Source organism: Podarcis pityusensis (assembly GCF_964106645.2).
Source record: "Podarcis pityusensis genome assembly, chromosome: 2".
Lineage (NCBI taxonomy): Eukaryota > Metazoa > Chordata > Lepidosauria > Squamata > Lacertidae > Podarcis > Podarcis pityusensis.
Window position 1 is genome coordinate 107,646,027 of NC_138029.1, and position 13,456 is coordinate 107,659,482.

Sequence of the window (13,456 nt, forward strand, 5' to 3'; positions counted from 1 at the left end):
CCAAAGCTTTTGCTTCCTTCTTGTCCTTTTCATTTAGATAAGGCTTCCGTATTTTGAAAAGGGCCTCCTTAATAACTTCCTTGACTCTGCTCTTTCATCATGCTGGCATCCTATTGGCCCTCATGACATCGTTCCTGGTCTGCCACAAACATTCCTGCTGAGCTTCCGACATTGCATTTTTAAACAACTCCTAAGCATTTTGGAGTGACTCAATCCTCTGGGCTTCACCTTTCAACTTCCTTTTTTATCAGTCTCCTCACTTGGGGAAAGTTTCCTCTTTTGAAGTCAAATATTGGGCCACACCACAATACTGTGCCACATTTTAAAGGAGGGGAGTTTGACGGCAAATCTTATCTGGACTGCAATATCCCGGGCCTCTGGGTGAATGGCCTATTTGCAACACTCATAAGCTTTTTCTTTTCCAAATTTACTATAACAGAACCATCATAATTCCCATGGACATAGAGCTATGCAACCAACCAGCAGAGAGTTTTTTTATATTAATTGAAGCTACAGCTAGAAAAAGACCATCAACTAGAGTTCCACCTGAAAACAAAATTAGGGGGTGGGGGTGATATTACATCTTCTGTTCCAACTTTTGACATAGAATTGGCAGCCATTTCCACAGCTGTCAATGTGTACTGAAAACTGAACTGGACAAGCAGCAATACAGGTGTTACAGGTGGCATCTAGAGTTACCTATGTATTTTGTTAAAGAAAACAAAAAAACGCTTAAAAAATTAAAGCAGACAGCTTTTCTCATCACGTCATCTGCATGCTGGGATAAACGACACCTAGGGAATATCTGTTTCAACAGGTAGAGAGCCCTGTCGGAAACAGCTGGTAACTTTGGTCAAACAAACCACACACCAGGTTTACCTTCTTTCATCTAGACAAGCTAACAGTTTTGGCCTTCAACTGGCAGGGCCACTGACATGGGTGTAGCCAAGGGGGCAACTCCCCCCCCCCAAATCAATAAAAACACATAGCTAACTGAAGTCCTGCTCCCCCAACAAAAGACCTGCCCCCCACAAAAAATCTTGGCTACGCCCAGAGCCACTGACCCCAATTTTATGACCCAAGACTTGAGTGAACACAACCCTATATAAAAGCTAAGCCAAGCCATGCAATCCCAGGCTCCTCTATAGACTGTACCCCCAAGTTTCTGCTATCATAAAAATTCAAAATGGCCGCCATCCATTCCTTTCACAGCAGAAGACACCAGTGGGAAAGGACGCAAAGTCCAAAAATGGATTGCAGGTTGCAGTTTGGTATAGGGGAGAGTCCTGGAAATATAAATGTCTAGCAGGTAGAAAAACCACTACAACAAGAGACCCACGTTCACAACAAGCCTCCGTCACAGACCTGGTGTGTGGGCCTCTTGTTCTGAATGTGTGAGAATCTGGAACAAACACTAAAACATGCCTTAGGGAGATGTTCTGGGAACGACACCAAGGCGAGCGGACATCTGTTTTGCCACTTGGGAAAATGCCCCACCACGCGACAAGTACCTGCGCAGCAGAGCTCTCAAGTCCCGTCCCGTCCCCCCCGCTTCCCTTCTCATGAATCCCTTCTCAAGAGGCGTGTTTTTCATTTATTCGTTGAATACTGTTGTTCTACTGAAACAGGAACACTCACATTGGGTTTTTAATTGGACAGAAGGGGAAAGAAAGGATCGCACACCGCCGAACACCAGCAAAGCTGCATTCTCTTCTACATTGGACCTTAGCTCTGGGCTAGGTAGGAAACATTAGGCCTTCCAGGTTTTTGCTGAACAGCCAACTCCCAACACACCCCAGATTATTGGTCATGCTGGCTGAGGCCAATGAGAGTTGGGAGTCCGGCAACATCTGGAGGGCACCATGTTGACTACCCCTGCTCTGGCTGCCTCTCTCTGCTGCTATAAAACAAGGGTGGGCAGACAAACGTCACAGCCTAATTTCATGTGGGTGGCTGGGAAAGGAGCAAAATTGGGTGGGGTGGGGAAGATGAGAAGGCAGGGGAGAAAAGGACGGTATCCCACCCACTTTGGACTCGGATCCTACCCACTGCTAGCATGCAGCCCTAATGATTGCCCCCACCCACCCAGGAATACAGCCCCCCAGCAGGAAAAAAAAGTTCTCCATGTCTGATTTAACCCTCCTGTGTCAGCTATGGCCTATTTCTGGATGTGTCCAGCACAGCCATTCCTTATTCCATCCCCCATCCGTTGGCTGGAGACGCGATAGTACGTTGCGAACTCTATTTTCAAAATCCTTTTCTACCCCCCCACCCCCTGAAGTCATCTGAAAAGGGTAACAGGAAGGATGCCGCAAAGATGGGAAAACAGTCCACAAGCAGGAATACAAAGACAAGGGATTTCAACTACTTTTGGCTAAAACAGAGATAACGACAGCTTCCTAAGAGCAGTTCAGCGACACAATAAGCGGTCCAGAGGGGTTGCGGCATCTTCATTCCTTCAGTAATAATAATAATAATGCCCCGAACGAGACTGACAAGAGGCGGCGATGCGTTAGGTACAAGGTCAGCCTTCCCGCTGCCAGGTGACCCCAGCATTCCTTTCATGGTTTCCCTCCGCACAGAAGCTCGGGCCACACCTGTACATCATCACACCTGGTTTGAGGGCAGTATGGGAAATGAAGACCTATATCCATGACAGAGCCACTGGGGAGAGAACCCTAACAATCCAACTGGGGGAGAGAGCTTTAAAGCCTCTGCCGTACTGGAAAGAAAAAGAAAAGGGGGAGGGAGAAAAGGAGCGCTCCTCTTATTGCAAAGGAGAGCCACCCCTCCGTTCGGCATGCTGCCCTGACGGGCCTTCGAGAGCTGCTGTTGGCAGGAGCTTCCTCTTCCCACGAGAAAAGCGTGTGCGTACACACAGGGGCAGCGGCCCCGCGGACTCCACGTGGAGCGGACAGAGCCACGCTCTGAAGCACTTCTCAGTTCAGCAGTTTCAGCTGCCCGGTCACCTGGTTCACCATCTCTTCCTCCCCCATGATGGCGAGGACTGTGTGGGAGCCCGTCGGAACCTGGAACACAGAGAGGACACCCCACAGCTGGGGCAAGCAAAGCCCTGAGGAGAGAGCAGCCAGAGCGCTGGGGCCGCACCTCGATCTACCGTGCTCTCACCCCTGCTGTATACTTTCGATAGCTCTCAATGTGGGATGCAACATCACTGAAGCAGTCAAGTACAGCATTTCCTGTTTGCCCAGAGTGGACACACAGGGGACGTTGCTCCAGCCAGGAGGACTTCCTGTCACACCTGGTCTGGAGCATCCTTCCCCTGCGTGAGACCAGGTAGATGGGCGTGACCCTGGCAGACCCTATAAAGCGGCTAGTCATGCAGCCATCTTTCTCTTAAAGGTAAAGGGACCCCTGACCATTAGGTCCAGTCGTGGCCGACTCTGGGGTTGCGGCGCTCATCTCACTTTATTGGCCGAGGGAGCCGGCGTACAGCTTCCGGGTCATGTGGCCAGCATGACTAAGCCGCTGCTGGCGAACCAGAGCAGCACATGGAAACGCCGTTTACCTTCCCACCGGAGCGGTACCTATTTATCTACTTGCACTTTGACGTGCTTTCAAACTGCTAGGTTGGCAGGAGCAGGGACTGCACAACGGGAGCGCACCCCGTCGCGGGGATTCAAACCGCCAACCTTCTGATCGGCAAGTCCTAGGCTCTGTGGTTTAACCCACAGCACCACCTGCGTCCAATCTTTCCCTTACTCTCTCTTTAAAAAAATAAAATAAAATTATCGCTCAATTTCCACATAACAAATTATCAAACCATATAATCACCTACATAATTCCCCCCTTTTTTTCCCCCCGCCACCAAGGACTTCCCTCAGCTCCTCTCCCTGATTTCGCTGCACATATTTTCTCTGCATATTATAAAATTGTATATATCCTTACATATCTGTCCATCATGTTATCAACAATAAATTTGTGTACGTTTATTCAAAACCTGCCAAGGAGTCCACTTCATTTTGTTGTGTTTTTAAATGATTTGTATAAAGTTCCCATTCCTCCTTGAAGTCACAGTTGTCCTTGTCTCACAATTTGTATGTCAATTTGGCCAGTTCTGCATAGTTCGTCAATTTCTCTTGGCACTGTTCTTTTGTCGGGGTTTCTTCATTCTCATCTTCCTCTTACTCTCTTGATCCCTTCTCTCCATTATGCCTTTTGCTCTCTGCTGGTTCTCAGCCAGCAGCACATGGACTCATCCCTCACAGAGAACGAGCCCACACATTTCTCTGTAACTGTAACCAGAGCTGGATTTAGGTTTGACGAGGCTCTAAGCTACTGAAGGTAATGGGGCCCTTTATATGTCCAGCTGTCCTTTGTCAACAACAAATTGTCAGGTTTTTTTGTGTTGAATATATGCTATATGGTAATTTATGGACCTCATATGTCTCTAAAGCCATTTGCTGTATGTAGGTTTTATTTTATTTGTTTTTATCTTATATTTTGGAAATGTACATCCAGGTTTTTTCCCCTTTAAATTTTTTGGGGGGCCCCAAGAAAGTGGGGCCCTAAGCTATAGCTTCTTTAGTTTATACGTAAATCCGGCACTGATTTACTACAAGCTAAAGCCTGCTTTCAGAACCGTACTGTGAACTAAATGTAAGTAAACCTTACCATTACTTTTAAAAGAAGACTGTTGTGTCATTATCGTTTTTAAGAGGTAACTAAAGGGGATTTACCAGGAACAATCCGATCTGGACAAGCCAGACTGGATTGCTTAACTCAAATGGTTCTAACGAATCTATCAACAAGCTTCCTGTAATGTACAAGGGAATGTGCTCTGCTACTAGCTCATTAGCATGAGTGAGGAAAGATATTATTTAATCAATATATCCTCTCCTGCTATCCTCAACATTCCCACACTCAAGGTATTGGGAGATTATTTTGCTGGGCTACTACAGTAGTTTAAACCAGATCTTTGTAAATAAATGACATTCTTACTGTATGTGCTGTTGAACATAGGTGGGTTTTTTGGGAGGAGTAGGGGTGGGGATTCTAAAGGGGAAACAGTTGAGGTCAGCAAGATAGCCTCATCTAAATTGGCAATGTGTGTGTGTTTTTTTAAGTGGATGTGAATTTTGAATGTCAGGCTGAATTTTTCAGGTTTGTAGCTTGCCCCTTGGCAGCAAAGGATATTTCAAAGTAGCAACTGTACAGCTAGCCACAGAACACAGCTTTTGTTATCACCTGGAAGGAACCTTTCAGAAATAAAAGTTGCGTAAGTTTGCAACTCTGCTCAATATTGTAGGGGGGAAACCTTAATAGACACCAGTTTCAACTACAGGCTTAGAAACAGTATTCCAGTGCTTAAAAGGCAGAAGCTTTGTTTATTTTATTTCTAAGTCTTCCCATAACCAAGGTTCTCCAGTATTCAGTAGAAACTTTCATAATTTCAAAACCTACTGCCCTTAATGATCCTGCCCTATAAAAAGAGAGCCCTAACTAGAAAATAAAAACATCCTTTTGCTCCCCTTCAAGTTCTGAAACCAGAATTAGGTATTTGCAAACATACCCAATCTGCCCAAAAAGGAGTCAACCCCCCCATGTGAAGAAATTAAAGTCCTCTTTTCTTACACACCTACCAGCTAGCATCCCTGCAAAACACAAGAACCAGGTACATTCGCTTTGTTCAAGGCAACATACCTAGGAAGCGCAAACCGACTTTCAGAGTCTTTGGCCAATTACCTGGGTCCTCCCTGCATCTTGCACTAGGTATGTCGGCAGTTCCAGGCTCAGGGCCAAGGCATGCAGCTCCAGCAACTGGTCAGTGTTGGAACCCTGCAGTACGACTTTCTTTGCGCTGAGAGAAAGGCAAAGCAATCTTGAGTGTAACACCAGCTCCCACTCCACCCCGGCGCAGAATCTTGCACCTCCAGCCCAAGAGTCTGCCCTAAGGCAGCTACAGAGACCAGCAGCCCAGGAATTAGGACCTACAAGCCTATTTCAGAGACTACAAACAGCAGCAGCATTGTGTCCTGGGGATTAGGCACATGCTAACTTGCGTACCTGGAAAGTTTTCAGACGTCCGTGCAGGACTGGCACAAAGATAAGGTGTATTTTGTTTAAAGGACTTAAAAACCTTTCCCCAACTGTTGTGGAGGGATCCACAGCCATGCCCCCAGCACTGCCTGTGTGACCACCTCACCCCCCATAAAAAATCAGCGCACATGACACTGGAATATGCTCTGCAGGGTACCAAGCTAGGCGTGCTGGATTCATAAGGTGCTCAGCAAGCCGGTTAAAATATCAAAAAGCCCCTGGGCCATGTCATCTGCTGGACTCAAGAGGAAACCAGAAAGTACTACGATCAAGGCTTCAGGCCTGGATCAAGAGACTATAAGCAACCGCCTTTAAGCTCCTCAAGAGGAGCGCACCTCCATCTCGCCAATGCCAACATGCTAAGTTGGGAATTGACTTTGAACCCAAGCCAGCGTCTTTGATGCACCTTCTCAGTTCATCTGGGAGAGACTTGGGAGGAGTTTGCTCTGGCTCAGCCAGAAGCTGAATAAGCTTCAACACAGACACACGGTGCCCCTTCTGCAAGGTCTTAGGACATGGGTAGGCAAACTAAGGCCGGGGGCCAGATCCGGCCCAATCGCCTTCTAAATCCAGCCCGCGGACGGTCTGGGAATCAGCGTGTTTTTACATGAGTAGAATGTGTCCTTTTATTTAAAATGCATCTCTGGGTTATTTGTAGGGCATAGGAATTCATTCATTTTTTTTTTTTCAAAATATAGTCTGACCCCCCCCAAGGTCTGAGGGACAGTGGACCGACCCCCTGCTGAAAAGGTTTGCTGACCCCTGTCTTAGGAGGATGGTGCCCTCCGCAGGCCTGATTCCCCTTTTGCTTCCTTACCCTTGTTCATCCCATTGGTTGATGATGTCCCTGTGAGACGACTTCTCCTGCAACAACTGGAACAGGCCAATTGCAGCATGCCCCACTTGAGCGGCGATCTGCAACAATAAGCACCAAGAATCAAGAAAGGGAAAGAAGACAAAGGTCCCTACCAGAGAGGAACGGCAAACCAAGCCAAAATGGCAAAACCAACGGGGAAACTCAGAAACCAAGAGGACAAAAACTTCATGAAAGAAAATTATAAGTTATTTAGGAGACCACTGTAATGAGATGGAAACATTGGCAGGATTTTGATTTCACTTGTAGTTTAACAAATACCATGGACAATATGGACTGATAGAGAAGTCAGCAGTATGGAATAATACGCAGTTGTAAATGACCAAACTGCAGGAGGCAGTGGAAGACAGGAGTGCCTGGCATGCTCTGGTCCATGGGGTCACGAAGAGTCGGACATGACTAACAACGACAACAACAAGAGATGGAAACATACCTGAAGGAGCGTCTCCACCCCCACCGTTTTGCCCGAACACTGAGGTCCAGTGCCGAGGGCCTTCTGGTGATTCCCTCACTGTGAGAAGTGAAGTTACAGGGAACCAGGCAGAGGGCCTTCTTGGTGGTGGCGCCCGCCCTGTGGAACACCCTCCCAGCCGATGTCAAAGGAAAAAACCAACTACCAGACTTTTAGAAGACATCTGAAGGCAGCCCTGTTTAGGGAAGCTTTTAGTATCTGAAGGACTATTGTATTTTAATATTTTGTTGGAAGCCGCCCAGAGTGGCTGGGGAAACCCAGCCAGATGGGCGGGATATATAAAAAAAAATATTATTATTATTATTGGCAGGATTTTGATTTCACTTGTAGTCTAACAAATAGCATGGACAATACGGATTTATATAAAAGTTAGCGCATGGAATAATATGCAGTTGTAAATGTTCAAAATGGGACCCCGTGGAGGGGGTGGGGGGAAGTTGTGAGATTTGAAGTAACCTCTGCACATGGATTTGGATTTTTATAACTTTATATTTGTAAAATCAAATAAAAATGAATTCAAAATTGGGGGGGGGGGGAGAGAAACAAGAAACCCACTTCCCTCGCACGGCTTGCGCCAAAGCATCGCTACAAAGACAGAAGAAGACAGCCTGCTTCAGAGATACCTTGCCATCGCCTGCAAGGCGCAGGCTGGCAACGTTAGGCATCATAACCCAAATCATCTTCTAGACAGTGCAAAGCAATAGCAGGTTGACTTATTTCAGTAGCAGCTGCACCAGTATTGTTACTGGGCCTCCATCCACAAATGTATTGCAAAACCAGGAGCCCCTCATTACTCAAGGGCTCTTGCTCGCTTTCACTTTTCAGCCTTGGATAAATGCCCTCGATGGTGTAAGCCAAGGATGGAGAACCTGAGGACATCTAGTCCAGCCCTCTGCACTGCAGGCATCCTGCCCACATGTAAGCAAATCAGCAAGCAAAGCCAAAGGCCACTTAAAAGGGCCGGAACACAACCCACGAGTAGCTTTACCTTTCCGGTCCCCATGGAGAGCTCCATGTTCACCACAAAGACCATCTTATAGTAACCGCTGCCTTGTGCATCCTCTTCTTCCTGGAAAGAGATGGTGATGATCAAGTCCCTTTCGTCACAGCGTAGTCACCTGCCTCTCCTGTTTACAGTTCAGGATCACAGATAGTTGTGTTATACTGAGTTAGGCCACTGGTCCAGCCATCTCCGTATTGTCTACACTTGGCCAGCAATGGTCCTCCAGAGTTTCAGCCAGAGGTCTCTCCTAGGCTTGTCTCTGGAGATTGAATCTGTCCTACAGCCCTTCGCCATTTCCCACAAGCCTGGTCTGACACCCAGGTCCAGCCCACACTCCAATACAGCTGTTTAGAACCTGTGGAATTAGGTCCGTCCTACTTCACCATGGAAAGAGGTGCTAAGGAAGCCTTTATGAGGGTCTAGTGTACTGCAATCACTTCACCAGAATAGCAGAGTGAGACAGTTGCAGGACCACAAATCTCAGCTATGTTATTTACACATGACAGCCCTTTGGCAGGCCCGCTGCAACCTTCCTCCTGCAGCAGAGCTGAATGAACTATATGATTATTCTGAATGCATAGACTAGGACTCCGAAAGACCAAGGTTATGTTTTATGTTGTGAACTGCCCTGTGATCTTCAGATAAAGGGCGATATATTACTAATTTTTTAATTTGATTTTTTTTACTACTATTACTAATAATAATAATTTCCTGCCACTAAGATAAAGGACAGGTTTTTCCTTTTTCCAATATTTTTCATTAAAAGGACAGATTCTTCCCCAAGGAGTTTTAATCAGCACAAGGCTGGGGAAAGAAGAAAGGTATTTTCCTGATGTAACATTGCTTTCAGAGCAGGGCATCTACAGTGGTGCCTCGCAAGACGAAATTAATCCGTTCCGCGAGTCTCTTCGTCTTGCGGTTTTTTCGTCTTGCGAAGCACGGCTATTAGCGGCTTAGTGGCTATTAACGGCTTAGTGGCTATTAACGGCTTAGCGGCTTTAAGAAAAAGGAAACAAACTCGCAAGAACTCGCAAGACGTTTCGTCTTGCGAAGCAAGCCCCTAGGGAAATTCGTCTTGCGGAACGACTCAAAAAACGGAAAACTCTTTCGTCTAGCGAGTTTTTCGTCTTGCGAGGCATTCGTCTTGCGGGGCACCACTGTATAAGCTTTCTGCTTCCCCTTGCCAAGAGAATATCATTGTCTCAGTTGGGGCAACAATTGGCTTAGTTTCTTAAAGCCAGTCGTGCTTCTGGCGCACAGGGAACAGCTAACAGCGTTCCCCCAGGACTGTATGAGTTATTGATTTGGGCAATCCTCAAACAGCCCTGGGCCTAAGTTATTCAGGCCGTTGTGCATAGAAGCATAGAAATGTCGAGTTAGAAGGGAAACCCAGGGTCATCTAGTCCAACCCCCTGCAATGAAGGAATCTCAACTAGATCACGCATGACAGATCCACACACCCAACCTCTGCTTAAAAACTTCATGGAAGTTGTCTCCCACACAGTGTGGGAAAAGGAGATGCTGAAGGCATTACTTAGAGAGAACAACACACAGTCAATGTCCACACCAACTGTAGAAACCCAGAGTACTGGCAGGCAGCTGGAGGTTGAAGCCATGGCAGATTGTGTGGGCTCAGTCCTTTGCACGGATCTGGTACAAAAACCTTGAACTTGGTCCAGTAGCAAATGGGAAGTCTTAGCAACAATGTCATGTGTTGTTGGTAGTCTCTTTCCTGTCTAGCCATAGCATTCTGCACTAACCAAAGCTTCCAGACCCAAGGGCTTTGCACTAATCAAATCTTGAGGTTACCAACACGTAGATTATGCATATTGTAAATCACAAGTGGACTTGCTTTATGTAAAAAGCAGGGCTTCTCATTTTGCAGGAGGGATGTAGGCTTTCTGTAAACACTCTCCCCCTTCTATTGGTTTAATGCAAATCCAGCATTACGGCCTTCAGTGCATATCACAAAAATCTAGGCGCTAAATACTCTCATTGCTGGTCATCCATAACCATTCAGTACGAACCAGTTAATCGGCACTGTACCAAGTTGCATCCTAAAAACCAGATAGGTGCGGTGGATGGGCTCTTTCATTAAGTAGGTTAACAGAGCAAAATGGAGAAAGAGGGGAAGAGCTTCAGTTATAAGTATTGAACATGCTTATACGTAGGTGTTTCAGACACAGTTACTCACAGAGACAGGCTAAAGAATAATGGCTGTGAAACAGGCAGCAGCGATTAGTTTCTATTGTCACAGGTCACCAATGTGGAACCCACAGACATACATATACACGCAAGAGGCCTTCCCCGACACCCACAGGTTCCTATTATTTCCACTAAAATTAGGCTTGGGGAGGTTAATCCTCATCTGCGCTTTCCAGGAAAACCACACGCGCGCAGACAGGCGAGTGGGTGCGGGGGAAAAGCAAAAACCCGTCTTTCAAGGGATGGGGAGTAAGAATGCGTGCACGCGGTTGCTGGGCACGTGTGTACCGTCGCAGCACGGGGTCAAAAAAATCTCAGAGAGCTGCTCAGTCGCCTCGTGAGGATCACCTCGGGGCGACACACCCTCCGACGCGGGAGTCCCCGGTAGACAATTCCGGAGCGTGCCGGGGCTTAAGAGGCGCCCTTCACATGCTCAGAAACCGCGTCAGCAAAAAGAAAGGTTTGCGGGTCAAGGATTGAAAAAAGCGTAGGGCAGGGTCGATGAAACAAAGAGAGAGGAGTGCGCTGGGTTAGGCCGGAAAATGATCCCCGGCGGGATCAGGAGGCAGGAAAACGGGATCGGGCGGGGGAGATCGGGACGGGATTACCTGGGAATCGAGGCCGCTGCTGAAGTAGAGCTGCGCCGCCGCCTCGGCCGAGCGGCCCCCGGTGAGCGCTAGAGCCTGCGGGAAGGGAAAGGGAGACGGCCGTGAGGATCGGCTGCAGGGGGTGGATCCCGGCCCACACCCGGCGCCGCCAGCGCCACAAGGAGCAAGCGGCCCCCATCCCCACCCGCAAGAGAAAGAGATCCACCGGCCGACCCACCCGCCGCGCCGCCACCTCGGGGATGCCGAGCTCCAGCAGCGGCGCGACGAGAGACTCGTCCACGCCCGAGTCCGAGTCCAGCGCTTGCGACTCCATTCTTTTACAGCTGCTGCTGCCGGCGCTCTGCCCTCCGATTGGCCTCCCCTGCCGCCTCCCGGCCAATGGGAGCCGCCGCCGCCGCCTCTCGGCCAATCGCCGCGCCGGCTCCCCGAGGCTGCGGCCAGTGGCCGGCGCCCGCCGAGCGGCGCTTTCCTCCCTCGTGACCGCCGCGGCCCGTCCAGGTTCGTGAACTTGCGCGCGCCTTTGGTCGCTTCTTCCGCACGTGACGCGGCCGCGTTCCAGCCTCCCTGCGAGGCGGGCAGGCGCGGGAGGAGGCGGGCTTTCCCTTGCAGGAGCAGCCGCAAAAGATGGCCTTGCATATTTTTTAATATATATTTATATATATTATGTACTATGTTATTTTATTTATTATTATTTTATAAATAATTGTTCATAAAATATTTCTATTATTTTATTTATAACCACACATACCGTAAATAAGAATAAAAATCTGCGCCCCACCACCAAGTATGATTTCAATGGGTGTTTGAATGAAGAAGGCCACGCAAAAAACAAACAAACAAAACGCCAGTTGGGGCGGGAGGGGGGGAGAGGCCCAAAACCTCGCCTATGAATGTTGGCAGTGCAGGGTGAAGAAGAGAGCGATTTTGTGGAGCAGAGGGTCACCTTGGCCTTGCACACATTCAGGCCACAATCCAATACACATTTAGGGGCCGGATTCAACACAGTGGGACTTACTTCTGGACACTGACAACTGGGAAACACTGGCCTGCGAGCGCTCCAGTTGGAGAACAGCCTTTACCAAAGGTGTCATGGGCTTTGAAGACACTCGAACTCAGGACGCAAGGGAGAAACGTGCTAAGAGGCAGGCACGCTTGGCAAATCCACACCGTGATCAACTCTTGCCCGGAAACCAATGTCCCCACTATGGAAGGATGTGCGGATCCAGAATTGGCCTCCACAGTCACTTACAGACTCACTGTTAAGACCGTGCTTATGGAGGACAATCTTACTTGGCTATGAGTGATCTCCAAAGAGAGAAGACTTGCTTCTGGGTGGGCAAATATAGGATTGCCTGAAAACCCTGAATTAAATTATGACAGACTGTGCTTTTTGCATTACTGTTTAAACCCCACTCTTTACATTACATGCTTCTTTTACACCCATGTGTATAAAAGACGCCTGGACGGTTAAGTCCAGTCAAAGGCGACTGAGGTGCGGCGCTCATCTCGCTTTCAGGCCAAGGAAGCTGGTGTTTGTCCACAGACAGCTTTCTGGGTTGTGTGGCCAGCATGACTAAACCGCTTCTGGCGCAACAGGACACCGTGACAGAAACCAGAGTGCACAGAAACGCCGTTTACCTTCTCGCCACAGCGGTAACTATCTACTAGCACTGGCGTGCTTTCGAACTGCAAGGTTGGCAGGAGCTGGGATGGAGCAACGGGAGCTCATCACCTTGTGCAGATTTGAACCGCCGATCTTGTGATCAGCAAATCCAAGAGGCTCAATGGTTTAGACCACAGTACCACCCGCGTCCCCCGTGTGACAACTGTCCAGGGCTCTGCTCAGCATTATGAGGCAGTAGTGCAGAGCGTTCCAAACTGTGTCCAGACACGTTAGTGTGTCGGCTGCAGTGTAGGCGTGTTGCATTAACGCTCCCTGTGCTCCTCCCGGGGTTGGAAAGCGGTTTGTTTAACCTCGTTTGCTAGTAAAGCTGAATTCCTGTGTCACAAAATGATGCCTGTCTAAAAAGCGTGCCACCAACATGAAAAGTTTGGAAAGCTCTGCAGTCCCTGGCCACCTTTGGTCCTGCTAGCTAGGGATCAAGGGAGTTATAGTCCAATGCCTGGAGACCCAAGGTTGAGAAAGCCTGGTCTAGAATTTCCACTAGCAGTCAAGGGGTGATTGGGGGTGGAGAAGGAGGAAGGCCATGCCATTGAAGGATAGGGAGACACCG

The 13,456-nt window shown here is 48.4% G+C and overlaps 1 protein-coding gene and 1 long non-coding RNA gene across 2 annotated transcripts in view; one reads left to right on the forward strand and one right to left on the reverse strand.

Annotated features, from left to right (window-relative positions):
* The window catches only part of LOC308470279, a 350,106-nt gene that overhangs the window by 57,425 nt on the left and 279,225 nt on the right, over positions 1–13,456 (forward strand). The window lies entirely within an intron of this gene.
* On the reverse strand, positions 718–13,149 carry LOC308471743 (putative peptidyl-tRNA hydrolase 2; the record flags this gene model as incomplete). The annotated part of the gene is made up of 7 exons (XM_080995999.1): positions 718–3,029; positions 5,707–5,821; positions 6,878–6,975; positions 8,395–8,475; positions 11,223–11,297; positions 11,440–11,786; positions 13,026–13,149. 7 exons carry the CDS (start codon positions 13,147–13,149, stop codon positions 2,940–2,942), a joined length of 930 nt encoding a protein of 309 aa, XP_080852125.1. The 3' UTR covers positions 718–2,939.